Consider the following 13526-nt stretch of genomic DNA (forward strand, 5'->3'; position numbering starts at 1 on the left):
ATGTGGTGGGTAAGGATGGGACAGGATTAAGAGGCTGGGGCTAACATTTTTACGGGATTTGGGTATAGGGATGGGTATGATGAAGTCCATGAGGCAGACAAGAGACAGAGAGTGTTAGAACTCAAACCTCTTACGTGCACTTTAAAAACGGACTTCAGTGGTTACGCAGACCTGATCACACGTCCACATACACGTGAAACACATACATAACCTGCAGTCATGAAGCTCAGTAGACACATTTAATCTGACACAATCTCTGCCTTCCTTGAGATCACAGCTCAGAGGAACTTAGTGGCCTCAAGGAAGTCCCAATCCTGAGGGACCCCAGAATATTTCAATGGTGTCCCAGTTCACCAATCTTAGACCTGGGGTGGCGCAAACTCTATCCCAGCCCCCGCTGTCTTCTGTCACAAGAAACCCCAAGAGAAGCAGAGATGGCTGGACGCAGGTCAGTCAGGAGGCCAAGGACAGACCCTCGGAGGACTGTGGGCCCCCTCCCCCGAGCCCTGCTCTTCTCGTGGGGGAAGGAAGCAGACACAGTTCCACCACTCTGTGCCTGTGTGCCCCCACCTCCAGGAGAAGGAGGCCTGTTTCTCCAGCCGTGATCTTGCCCAAGCGCTCTCTCGGCTTTATAAAAGTAGCTGTGAGCCCTCCTCAGAGGGATAAACAGCAGGTGGTAGGGATGGTTGGCTTTTTTTTTTCCCCTCTTAGGGTAGGGTAAACAGAACCCCAACCTGTGCAGTTCTTTATAAAATGACTTCAAAGGCAAGAGGTGTGTGTGTCGGGGTAGGGAAGCCTTCCTTAAGTTTACCTGCGTGCTTCTCTTTACTATCATCCCTGCCCGAGGACCCAGGTGTCCAGTCCAGCCAGCCATCCGCATTGTAAGGATTCTGGCCCCCACCCTGAGCAAGCCCCTCCCTCACTGAGGCGTGAGAGCTGATCCTCAGCAACTCCCCACCCCCACCCCCACCCCCAAGCAATCTCAAACTAAGCTCCACAGCTGGTGTTCTGGACTGAGAACTCTCCCCACGAATGATGCCCACAGGGGACATTTAGAATGAGAGGTTGCACGGAATTGCCCCGCATCTGGGAGACTGACAGTCTACAGAAAGTGCCTGGCCTCAGAGCTCCCCAGAGGACAGTCAGGATGTCCAAGAGACCCCGTCTCACTGCCCAGCCGCTTCCACTGCTCGCACCAGAGGCTCCAGACCCTCCCCCTGCGCTCCCTCCCCTCCACTGCCATCGGTAGTGGCTAGTGGCGCTTGCTGCAGCCCTCCCTGGTGGCTTTATTTATTTATTTTGCACCAACAGGGTTGCTGCAGACTCATTCTTGCCTGGTTTAAAAAGAGAGAGAGGAAAAAAAAAAAGGAGAAATGCTTTCTGGCTCTTTTCTCTACCTCGGTCTTGGCAGCAGCGGCTGCAGCAGCAGCGGCGGCGGGCAGGCGGGCCGGCGGGCAGGCAGGCGACCCGGCAGGCGGGCGGGCATCAGGGAGTGAGGCACACAGGGGAGGCGCAGCCTGAATGGGACGGCCCCCAGCCCTGGACGGATGCAGTACCCAACTTGATGCCACCCTCCAGCTTCTCTGGTAAGTGCCCCCACCTCCTGTCCCGGAGCTGCAGCTGCCCTTCTCCATAACATTCTCAGAGCCAAGGCCAGACCTGTCAAGGCTAGAAGGTTTGTGCCCACCCCACTCCCAGGCAACCATTGATCCTGGTCCCACAGGACTTTGACAGGAAAACTAAGATGTCCCAGGTACCCTTAAGGGGGAAGGACTCCAAGAAGACCTCCCTCCATTTCCCAGGTGCTCTCTCTACCTCTGGGAAGGATTTTTCTGCAATCAGCGTGGATATTCCAGAAATGTTTCTTCTAAGAGCCCCCGCCCCATGTAGGTTCCCGTGCCTCACTCATGTCTGCTTTAAAGAGAATATCCAGGATCAAATGTGTCTCTGGACTACCACACAGAGACAAAAAGAAGAAAGCATCCTGTTCCTTGAGGGGTGATGCCCCGGACCCCAGCCCATATGAGGAGAGAAAGAAGTGGTTCTGACACCGAGCTCTTCCTGCAAAGTGGCCAGAGGCCAATCCCGTAGCCATGGAGCATGGTCAGAAAAGTTCGTAATTACATTAGCCACCTAAAGAGAAGGGGGCCAGATCTCCCAGCCCCTGGCCCAGCAGGCATTTGGAGACTAAGAGGACACTCACAGGAGTGGGAAGGAAGGAAGCTGGGTTACACGCTTCATTGCACTTTTGCTGAATGCAGAGTAAAAAGGATGAGCAAGAACTGCAGCAGTAGTAATAAAGAGCTAGCTGTCAGGGGGACTTCCCTGAACAGGCACAGGGAGAATGAAGGAAGCTGGGACATTTGTCTCCCTGGAGAACTCTTAGCATGCTGTAGATCCCTGTTAGGTTGAGATAGAAACAGAAGAGTCTGGGCAGCAGCCTCTGCCATGCCATTTTTTCTCATGCCCAAGCCTCAGAATGGTGTTCTACCTTCCTCTGCTCTTTTGGCCTTTCTTCAGTTTCCCAACTACTACAGTCCTCCAAAGCAGCTCTAGGATAGCCACCAGCATGGTCCTTTTAGAGGATGGTGTAGAGTGGGAAGGAGAGGGGAAGCAATCACCCCATCTCTTACACTGCCTCCCCTAATTTCCACGTGGGAGAAAATGGACTATGTAGTAGAGAGCTGACCCTGTAGGGCCCGGAAAACCTGAGGCCTGAAAGGTCAGAGGTACCTGGGATCTGCAGCTAGAAAGAAACCCAGGCATCCTGCCTCTCATGGAGCATCTGTTGGTTCTTGTCCTATCTCTTTAGCCATCTCTTGCCAATTCCAATACCTCCCCTCCCTTGGGGTCTGGGTTGTCGCTGAACCGGTGAGTCTATGGGACCTCGTCTCCATCACCTCGGTCAGGCTCCAGTGGTCATCATATTCTCCATCTTCCTGATGTAGCCCAGGCCTCTGGCACCCAGAAACCTACTTTAAATTGACAGGCTGTGCACACAGCCTGTGCCCAGAGATCTGCTGTGCCAGCCAAGGGATCCCAGGTGCTGTCTCTCCTCACTTATCTCTGCCTCCCTGGCTCACAATCCGTTTCTTGCGTATTGCTCAGGCAGTAGAGGCCAAAGGAGACAGGAGATCTCCCTCAGACTCACACACTAGGCTTGAATCAAAACATCATGAAGGGGGGGAGGGTATAGCTCAGTGGTAGAGCGCATGCTTAGCATGCACGAGGTCCTGGGTTCAATCCCCAGTACCTTCTCCAAGTATAAATAAATAAACCCAATTACCTCCCCCCATAAAGAAAAAAGAGAAAAAAATCATTAAAAAAAATGATCATGAAGGAGGGATACGAGAGATGCCTGAGTCTGGGGACCAAGCAACAAAACTTGGGCACCCCTTGAGTCCCTCACATACCACGATGTCATCTATAGGGGAGGAGGGGTTGCCCTTGGAGCTCTTGTGAGGGATTCGTGTGCTTCCTGCACCCTGTGCCTTGGCTCCTGTGCAGCCTGGCTGTCGTCCACCAGGCGTTCTGGGGAGATTGGATCCTGTTAGCCTGTGGCCTCAGGCCCTGGGCCAGGCTGGAAGATGGCACAGAGGCAGTAAGTGGAGCCTGGGGGGCTGAGCTGAGGCCCATATGCTTCCCAGCCTTGGATGACTTAGTTAAGGTAAGGCCTCTCTCCAATCAGGATCCAAAGATGGGATCCCCCAGAGCTTAGACAATGGTGTGGGTAGATAATATGGGAGAAGAAGGGTGGGCAGAGAGGGACAGAGCAGCTATCAGGGAGAAGGGACCTGAGGCATTTCTGGATCTCACAGACAAAAGGAAACTCACAGTTACTTCCCTGCTGCTTCCTGTCTCATTCCATAAAACTTACCCCACTTGACTAGGGTTCCATGAGCAAGTAAGCACTTGGCCTGTTACCCAGGGCTGGGAGGAAAGTAGCGTTTCCTCAAAGAGGAGCTCCAGGAGGCTCCAGGGAGGTGTGCACCAGCACCCTGCCTGCTGGCCATGCTGAGATGGACAGCTCAAATCTCTCTCTCCTCTAAGGAGGCCCAGGGAAGTCCAGGGTCCCCATCATCTGAAGCCACTTTCCAAAAAGGGCCATGTCATCTATTCCAGGACTGAAGAGGGAATGGCTGTGGCCACAACTCCAAAGCAAGCCTGGCCCCCGTGGCCCCCCCTCTTTTTCCTGCTCCTCCTGCCTGGGGGGAGCAGCAGCGGCTGCCCTGCTGTGTGTGATTGCACCTCTCAACCCCGGGCAGTGCTGTGCGGCCACCGGCGACTGGAGGCTGTACCAGGGGGACTCCCACTAGACACCGAGCTCCTGGACCTGAGTGGGAACCGTCTGTGGGGGCTTCAGCGGGGAATGCTGTCCCGCCTGGGCCTGCTCCGGGAACTGGACCTCAGCTACAACCAGCTGTCCACCCTCGAGCCGGGGGCCTTCCATGGCCTGCAGAGCCTGCTCACCCTGAGGCTGCAGGGCAATCGGCTGCGAATCATGGGGCCCGGGGTCTTCTCGGGCCTGCCTGTCCTCACGCTCCTGGACCTTCGCCTCAACCAGATTGTCCTCTTCCTTGATGGAGCTTTCAGGGAGCTAGGCAGCCTCCAGCAGCTGGAGGTCGGGGACAACCACCTGGTGTTCGTGGCTCCGGGAGCCTTTGCAGGGCTGGCCGCGCTGAGCGCCCTCACGCTGGAGCGCTGTAACCTCAGCACCGTGCCTGGCCTGGCCCTGGCCCGCCTCCCAGCGCTGGTGGCCCTGAGGCTCCGAGAACTGGATATTGAGAGGCTGCCGGCGGGGGCGCTCTGGGGGCTGGGGCAGCTACGGGAGCTGGAGATCCACCACTGGCCATCCCTGGAGGCTCTGGAGCCCGGGAGCCTGGCTGGGCTCAACCTTAGCAGCCTGGCCGTCACCCGCTGCAACCTGAGCTCGGTGCCCTTCCAAGCGCTGCGCCACCTGAGCTTCCTCAGGGTGCTGGACCTGTCTCAGAACCCCATCTCAGCCATCCCAGCCCGGAGGCTCAGTCCCCTGGTGCGGCTCCAGGAGCTCCGGCTGTCGGGGGCGTGCCTCACCTCCATCGCTGCCCACGCCTTCCATGGCCTGACTGCCTTCCACCTCCTGGACGTGGCAGATAATGCCCTTCAAACCCTGGAGGAAGCAGCCTTCCCTTCTCCAGACAAACTGGTCACCCTGAGGCTGTCTGGCAACCCTCTGACCTGTGACTGCCGCCTCCTCTGGCTGCTCAGGCTCCGCCACCGCCTGGACTTTGGCACGTCCCCCCCTGCCTGCGCCGGCCCCCGGCATGTCCAGGGGAAGAGCCTGAGGGAGTTTTCAGACATCCTACCTCCGGGGCACTTCACCTGCCAACCAGCCCTGATCCGAAAGTCCGGGCCACGATGGGTCATTGCAGAGGAGGGGGGGCACGCTGTTTTCTCTTGCTCTGGAGATGGAGACCCAGCCCCCACCGTCTCCTGGATGAGGCCTCAGGGGGCTTGGCTGGGAAGGGCCGGGAGAATAAGGGTTCTGGAGGATGGGACACTGGAGATCCGCTCTGTGCAGCTACAGGATAGAGGGGCTTATGTCTGTGTGGTCAGCAATGTCGCTGGGAATGACTCCCTGAGGAGCTGGCTGGAAGTTATCCAAGTTGAACCACCAAATGGCACTCTCTCTGACCCCAACAGCACCATGCCAGGGATCCTACAGCCTTTCTTTCTGGATAGCAGAGGTGTAGCTATGGTGCTGGCAGTCGGCTTCCTCCCCTTCCTCACCTCAGTAACCCTCTGCTTTGGCCTCATTGCCCTCTGGAGCAAGGGCAAAGGCCGGGTCAAACATCATGTGACCTTTGACTTTGTGCCACCTCGGACCTCTGGGGATAAGAATTCTGGTGGCAACCGGGTCACTGCCAAGCTCTTCTGACCTTTTCTTCCACACTGGGGACCCATCCAAGCCAGCTTCAGATACCAAAGGGGAAGAGAACCAAGGCTGCTTGGACCAGAACCTAGTCCTCAACAGCACAGATCTCCCACACCTCCGCCTGCATCATGCCAGCAGCTAATGCTGCCCCTCGATAGAGTCTCCCTCCTCGTGCTTTCGCACTCATCTCTTCCCTGAGGGTCCCAGGGAGCTGAGGGTGTAGGCCCTGTAGACAATCCAGCCCTCCCCCCACCACACGCAAAGCAGGAAATATAACCCTCCAGTCTGCTAGCCTCAGTACCAGGCTTTCTTCACACACACTTACACACTTACATATACTCTTAATAACCAATACCAATTGCCAACCACAAATAAAAGATTATTTCAGAAGTGGGGCTGGAAAGTGCCACTCGCTTCTTGGAGTCTCTGCTCCTCAACCAGGTGGTCTCCCTCTCTTTTCTGCTCTGTCCCCTCCCCAGGTGCAAGGAACCTCAGGGCAGACTACACGCTGGCACTGGATCTGCATGAGCCCCCACAACCTGCCTCTGTTCTGTCACATTATTAAACCTGCTGCCAAAAGGCCATGGCAGTAGCAGCCATAACTCAACGTGATCTCTGGAGTTTTCTTTGCATCAATCTTTTCCACCCCTTATCTCTGTCAGAACTTCCCCTTCCTACCCTGCCTGCCCACTGAGCCTGTATCCCAATGGCCTTGCCTGAATCTAAGGGGTTTATGCAAGAGGCTGCCCACCATGCCTGGAGAGATCAGCAAGGCCAGCCCATTTCAGTGTCAGCCCTTCCCCTGCACTCTCCGTCTCTGGACTTAGAGGAGAGATCCTCTGCCTTCCAAGGAACCCTCTGCAGAAATGCCAACCCAGGACCCCCAGCTTCTTCCCTTCTTTCTCATTCTGTTGGGATCTCCCTACCATTCCTGTCCTGAAGATCCCTAGTACCCTCGATGCAAAGCAACAGAACTCCTAGAAAATGACTAACAAAAGCAAGAACCCGAAGCTGTCAAAGGAGAGAGGCCCAGAACACAGCAGGACCAGGTGTGGAGGAACAAGGTGGGAGGGGCACTGCAAGCTGTAGTGACAAGTTGGGGGAAGCGGGAGCAGCAGGAACTGCCCGCCTGGTTAATTCCCACTGTCCCTCAGCAGTCTCCCCTTGTTCCGTGTTTAGTGCAGCCCCAGTGGGAAGCTGTCCCTGGATGGAGGTCACTGTCACATCGAGACCCTAGATGCACAGGTGGAGTGGGAGGAGGAGATGCTGACTGCCTCTGAGTGTGCCTCAAAGAGAGGACAAAGCAGAGCCAGAAAAAGTGGAGATGCCGCGAGCTCAAGCGACTAGGCAGCAGCCTCAGGATCATCGGAAGGGGAGGAGGAGGCGAGGAGAGGAAGGAGCAGGGGGAGGGGCTAAGAAGTGGGGAGTCACATGGTCCGGGAATCTCCCCTCCCCTCCCCTCTCTCTCTCTCTCTGCAGCAGCATCTGCACAGTGTCCTTAGTTCTCCTCTACCCTCAGGAGCCCCCAGTCTCCCCTCACCCGACAGTACGCAGGCATCATGAGCTTCCTAGCCATTTCTGCTGCTGTTGTCCTTGCTCTGAGGAGACACCACTCAGTAGAAGATTCCCAGCCCAAACTGTCCCTGACAGGTGAGAGAAGCTGGCGCCATAAGGCAACAACCCGCAGGACTTCACCAGCAGGCAAGCTCTTCAGTGGGGCAGAAGTGGGAATACGGGGGTGGGGCCAGAGGTGAACGTGAGAACCCAGCAGCTTGGAGAGTGAGGCTGAGTGTCCCTAAGCCTCCAGCCCTGGCCCTGACCACGCACACACAGTTCTCTTAACATCAACCTCCACTTTCCAGCTTATAAGACACCAGAAAGGTCTCCTCAGGACACAGCCCTCTCCCTCATCTCCAAAACCTTCCACCAGCAGATTAGGTTGGGACTTGAGGGTCAGGTACCAGAGGATCTCATTCTAGTTGTCCACACTGCAATGCAGAAAAGGGCAGAGCAGCACTGCTGTTCAGAGAAAGCTTCTCTGGGAAGCCCCTGAGTCAGTGGGACAGATGGCATGTGTCTGGACTGGGAGACGCTGCTGCCCACACTCTCCAGAGCAGCCCAGTAGAAACAGAATGTGAGTTACATATGTGATTTCAGATCTTCTAGTATCACATTAAAAAAGCAAAAGAAACAGATACAATTAATTTTAATACTATATTTTATTTAATCCAATGTGCCCAAACTATTATCATTTCAATGTTATCAATATAAAAATAAGTAATAATGTCTTACATTATTTTTCCATATTAGGTCTCTGAAATCCCATGTATATTTTACACCTAGCCTCTGCTGTGAGAAGCCTCAGGCGGCAAGAGGAAAAGCTGAAGGCTTAGGTTGCCTGTGCCCTCCAGGGTCCTTTAGAGGTGAGGAGAAAAGGCTGGGAAGGGCTACAGTGTGACATAGACAACTGCACAGGTAAGAGTAGGTGATAGGATGGACTCTGTAAAGAGGCACACTGTTGCCTCCAGCTTCTCCCCTCTCGCTCCCCTTCTCCTCCCAGCATTCATCTCTCAGAGAGAGGGAGGAGACTTGGGGTAGGACTTCCGCTCTAAGAAGTGAGGGTGGTGGGGATTCAGGCTGAAGAGCATCTGAGACCAGGGACTCTCCTCCAAAATGTTTTGTAAAGAGGAATTAAGTAGGAAGACTTGGAGCTAGATGGTGGTGGCCAGAGAGGCTGAGGGGAATACCTCTCCCCTAGGACACCTGCCACAATTCATCAATCTGATCCAAAGACTGGAGCATAGCACCATCGTAATTTCTGACAGTGAGGCCAATGCTCCTAGACGCTAGCTTCTGGTGAAGAGCCTTGAGTGACAGGAGAAGAAGGGATGACTCCTACAATAGGCAAAGGGAGTGTGCTGTTTTCCAAAACCTCAGATAGCTGAAAATCACTTGGATGGATTGTCTGCATGTTGTCCAGGAAGGGAACTCCACAAGCAGCCAGTGCCCTGGAACTAGGCTGCTGTGTTTGAGAACCCCTGCTGCCCAGCCCTCTGGCTAAAGTCTACTTTCCTGCTTTGATGTATTGAGTGGAAACACCTGTCCACTGGACTCTCTGGGCAACTCACACTTTGTAACTGGTTTCACCAACTGCCACCTGCATCTTGTTCAGAACACCCTTTAAGGAAGCAGAATGGACTCTTTGAAACTAGAGGTGACAATAAAGAAATCACAATGCACCTGATCCCAGCTTCTCACAACTCAGTCTTTTCATCCTGATTCGAGCTCTTAGAGGGGGAATGAGGTGACAAATCCCAAACACACAGTGACTTGAGAGTGAGCCTGGAATCATTTCACCTAAAGGTATCCCTTCTACTCCCCAACCTCCCTACCCGACCAATTCAAAGTCAACCCTCCTGCCAAACATTTCCAGGAAAAGTGATTACACCTGGCTTTTCACTAATCTGATTAATTACTCCTGTGGTTTTTTAAATTTTTAACCCCTCTTTTTGGGCTTCCCCTTCATTTCCTCTTTTTTGCCACCACTTCCCACTGGTGCTGGAAGACGATAGGCCCATAAAACAAGCCTGTGCCTTTTACTGCAACGACGGGCATTCCTCTTTGGGTCTGAATTACCCTTTTACCTGTTTAAACCTAAAAGTAGCTATAGCAATTAAGGTGCTCAAACACCTAGAAATAATTTGGTAAATTTTGTATGACAAAAACTTTAAAACGCTACTACTGAGACATTGATGAGTTATGCCTGTTTATAGTAAGATTCTATATCATAAATACAATTCTCCCTCAGGTATAATCTAAAAACATGTGATTCTAATCAAAATGGCATCAGTATAAATCAAAAAGTAAACTGCTACATTCCCACAGTATAACACTTACACAGTGAGAATGAATGGACTAAAACTATACACAACAATATGGCTGAATCTCACAAAAATAATGTTGAACAAAAGAAGCCAGACACAAAAGAGTACACACCGTGTGATTCTCTTTACATAAAAAAACAAAACAAGCAAAACTAGTTTTTGCTATTAGGAATCAGAAGAGTGTTTCTTTACCCTTGAGAGGAGTAGTGACTGGGAAGGGATACAAGGGCGACTTCAGATGTGCTGGTAACGTTCCATTTCTTGATCTGGGTATTGGTTACACAAATGAAATGAAAATTTCCATTTTTGAAAATTTATCAACGTACATGCCTTTCTTTTGTGCACTTTTCTGTATGTATATCATGTATCAATTTTTAAAATTTTGGTTTAAAATGCATAATGTACATCAATTTTAAAAAACAGTATGGTACTAGAACTTGAATAGAGAAATCAATGGAACATGAAAAACCCAGAAATAGACCCAAATATATATGACAATTTGGATCTTATAAAAGGTAACATTAAAAAACAACGGAGAATAAATTGCTGTTTTTAACAGATTGTGGCAAATTCCAAACAGCAATTCTTTTTGTACATAATAGGACATTTCATCCTAGAAAAGTAATGTTTTTGACATTGGATTTGGTGCAGTTTCTAATGAAACAATAGTTGGTTGGTTAATATATTTTCTGTAGATCTATAATTTAGCATCGCCAAATTGTACAAAAAAGGGTAAATTTTACAGGAATCCTCGGACTGGGAAGATGTTAATTTTGTATGTATATTTAATAGTATAAAGCCTTTTGCAATTTCTATCACCATATAAATACACAGACGTTTTATAGTTTTATCAAGTACAGAGCTTTAGACTTTCAAAAGTAATTTTTGGAAAAACATGCATTATTATAACACATAATGAGTTTCAAAAGCTGCTTTTCTACGAGTATTTGACAACCTTCTGCTACTCAAATGAGATACATACCTTACAACTGTTTTGCTTTCAATAATCCAACTAATAGAAAGCACATTTGTTATACTGTTAGAAATTTTCTACCTAGTCTTTGGGTTTATAAATATACTTAATTTGCATCAATAGATTTCCTTTGGTAAAAGTATTTTCAGTGCCTGTTATATTTTATCTGCCAAGTTCACAATCCTTGAAACCATTTCATAAAAAGTATTTTCATAATATTGGTAAGGCTTTTTCCCCCTACCCAAATTCTGCAAGATTTCTATTTCAGTTAATGTCCTGCAGTAGTTTAAAAAAAAAAAAGTGAACTTTCAAAGGCATTTTCTAAAGTAAAACAATTACCTTTTTATATTTCAAGTGGCTTGAAGTGTTATTAAGAGACACTCAGATTTGCTGTTTGTAATCTGCCTTCCTGGAATCTGCACATAAAAGTTCTTTCCCTATTTCTCTTCATTTGTTAGGCAAATGCCCTGCATCTTGTGTGTTTCTGATATTGAAGAGGCAGCCTGGTGACCTTTTAAAAAAAAAAAACAATGGAGAAAAAAATAAAATAAAACAATGGAGAAAAAATGGGTTATTCAATAAGGGTTGGATAAAACAAAATAAAATTGGATCTCTATCTCACACCTTAATACCAAAATAAATTCCAGGTGAACTAAATATTTACATACACAAAAAGATACTTATAAAAGTATTTAAAGAAAACATAGGATAATTTCATAATGATCTTAGGTAGTAAGAAGGTTTTCTAAATATGATATGAAACCTAGAAGTTATCAAAGAATATGCCAACATACTCAACTACATAAAAAGAAAAAATAGTTGCATAGCAAAAAAAGTCACTATAAACAAAGTAAAAAGTCAAAGAACAAACTGGGAAAAAGAGAAAATATTTTTAACCTATATATGAGCAAAGAGCAAATATTAAAGATCTGATAACCAATAAAAATATGAACATAGTGAATTAACAAATTACAGAAATCAGACTACAACTGCCACTTAAACATATTAAAAGATGCTGAAACCTATAAGAGAAATGAAAATAAAAATAGCAGTGAGGGATACCATTTACACTATCAGATTGTCAAAAATCAAAAAGTTTGATATCAGGCTGTGTAAGTTTGTTGATGGGAGAGAAAACTGGTAAAACTTTTGCTGAAAGCAATTTGGCAATACTATACTTACCAAAACTCTTTTCAAGCACTGCTGGTGGGATGAAAATGAGAAAAATCTTGGTGGGAGAAAGAGAATTTATTAAATTGTATCTATCCAAATGAAAAAGCAATACATGCACTGCTCAGACTTAATATTTGCAGCCCTAAGTATTTATTGTACAGATATACAAGAGCCAAATGAAATGCACTTGTGCATCAATATCATGTTAAAGGACTGGTTGACTATATCTTAATACACCCCTCAGGCTTAATGTGAAACTTAACTATGAGGCAGACTCCTCTGTGCAGCTAATGGAAAGATATCTAGACCATATGAAAGGACACTGCAAAATGGTATGTATAACATGGTAACATATATAAAAATATATTTAATATATGCATGTTTGCTATAGAATATTTTGTGAAAAATCCACAAGAATCTGGTAAAACCGGTTGCCTCTGAGGGAAGAGAGACCTTTTATTCCTTTGTAGCATGTGCATATATTACTTATTCAAAACACATAATAATAATATAAAACGATTGATAATATTAACATATATTATAAAACATTAACAGTAAAATAATAGTATGTGATTACTAATATATACTATAGAAATTAATAATAAAACAAAACACATAAACCAATACAAAAGGAAAACCTGAGGGCTAATGGCATCGCCTTAGCTGACCCAAGATATAATCTTGGATTTGCCCAACAAACATTTACGGAGTGCTTATCATACGCCGGGCATTGTGACAGAAGCTGGGGCGAAAGAGCCCCACCGTACAAGGAGCGCAGCGGGCGAGCCCCTAGAGCGGGGCGGGGAAAGGCCAGGGTCCGGCTCTCGAGTCTCCTCGCCGCGCAGTCAGTAGCAGGGCCCAACCGTCCCCAACGGTCCAAGGACCCAGACGGCGGCTGGAATGCACTGTTCCAGAGCAAACCGCTGCCCGCAGAAACCCACCTCCCTTCTCGCCCCCACAGAAACAGCCCCCACCCGCGGCTTGCGCCTTCGCGCCTGTCTCCCCGACCCGTCTCCCTTTAATCCCCAGGAAGGGTGCGCCCCTAACGCCAGCACTACCCGCAGCCCCCTTACCACCGGGTGCTCCGAACTCGGGTCCCTCTCCATCCGTCTTGCTGCCGTGTCGGTCCTCATCGTCTGTTCACCCCTCGGCAGAGGAATAGAGTGGGCCCTCACCCTCTGACGCGCAGTCCTTTCCTCTTGGCTTTCTCTTCATCTTTACGAAGCCTATTTAATGACCTCCCACCAAAAAAAAAAAAAAAAAAAGGTTTCCGTGTCTCTTAAGTTCCTGTCACGGCGTGGGGGCCAATCGAGGCAAAAGATAGCAGAAGAAACACCAAGTGGCGGAGCATCACCCATCAGGAGGCGGTTTCCCCGAACGTCACTGGGTTGTGGGGTGGCACTGGCTTAGTACAAAGGCACTAATTTTGTACACACGGTGATATGGCTGAGTGATTCCATCCTTTCGCACCTTGGGAGCTTTAATTTTCCCGTAGGCTTGAGAAGCGGACGCCTCCTCGGTAACTGGCCTAGAGGGGGACTGGGAGGACTCCGTGAGCCTCTAATTGGCTGTTTAATACTCA

General features: G+C 49.2%; 1 protein-coding gene and 1 long non-coding RNA gene across 4 annotated transcripts; one reads left to right on the top strand and one right to left on the bottom strand.

The window, feature by feature from the left end:
- Positions 1-1484: 1484 nt before the first annotated feature.
- On the top strand, positions 1485-6347 carry LINGO4 (leucine rich repeat and Ig domain containing 4). Of its 2 annotated transcripts, none has more exons than XM_072945914.1 (2): positions 1485-1586; positions 4123-6347. In XM_072945914.1, exons 1-2 carry the CDS (start codon positions 1522-1524, stop codon positions 5915-5917), a joined length of 1860 nt encoding a protein of 619 aa, XP_072802015.1. In that variant the 5' UTR covers positions 1485-1521; the 3' UTR covers positions 5918-6347. The 2 variants fall into 2 exon arrangements, with proteins under 2 accessions (XP_072802015.1, XP_031544836.1); XM_031688976.2 differs by lacking the exon at positions 1485-1586 and adding an exon at positions 3630-3667.
- A 1767-nt stretch (positions 6348-8114) lies between these two features.
- Positions 8115-13170, bottom strand: LOC140688110 (uncharacterized). 2 transcript variants are annotated; one of them, XR_012062859.1, is made up of 4 exons: positions 13018-13170; positions 11954-11999; positions 11111-11282; positions 8115-10064 (listed from the first exon to the last, which is right to left on the bottom strand). It is a non-coding gene; the product is annotated as an uncharacterized lncRNA (long non-coding RNA). The 2 variants fall into 2 exon arrangements; XR_012062860.1 differs by lacking the exon at positions 11954-11999.
- Positions 13171-13526: the final 356 nt, after the last annotated feature.

Source organism: Vicugna pacos, chromosome 21, assembly GCF_048564905.1.
Source record: "Vicugna pacos chromosome 21, VicPac4, whole genome shotgun sequence".
Lineage (NCBI taxonomy): Eukaryota > Metazoa > Chordata > Mammalia > Artiodactyla > Camelidae > Vicugna > Vicugna pacos.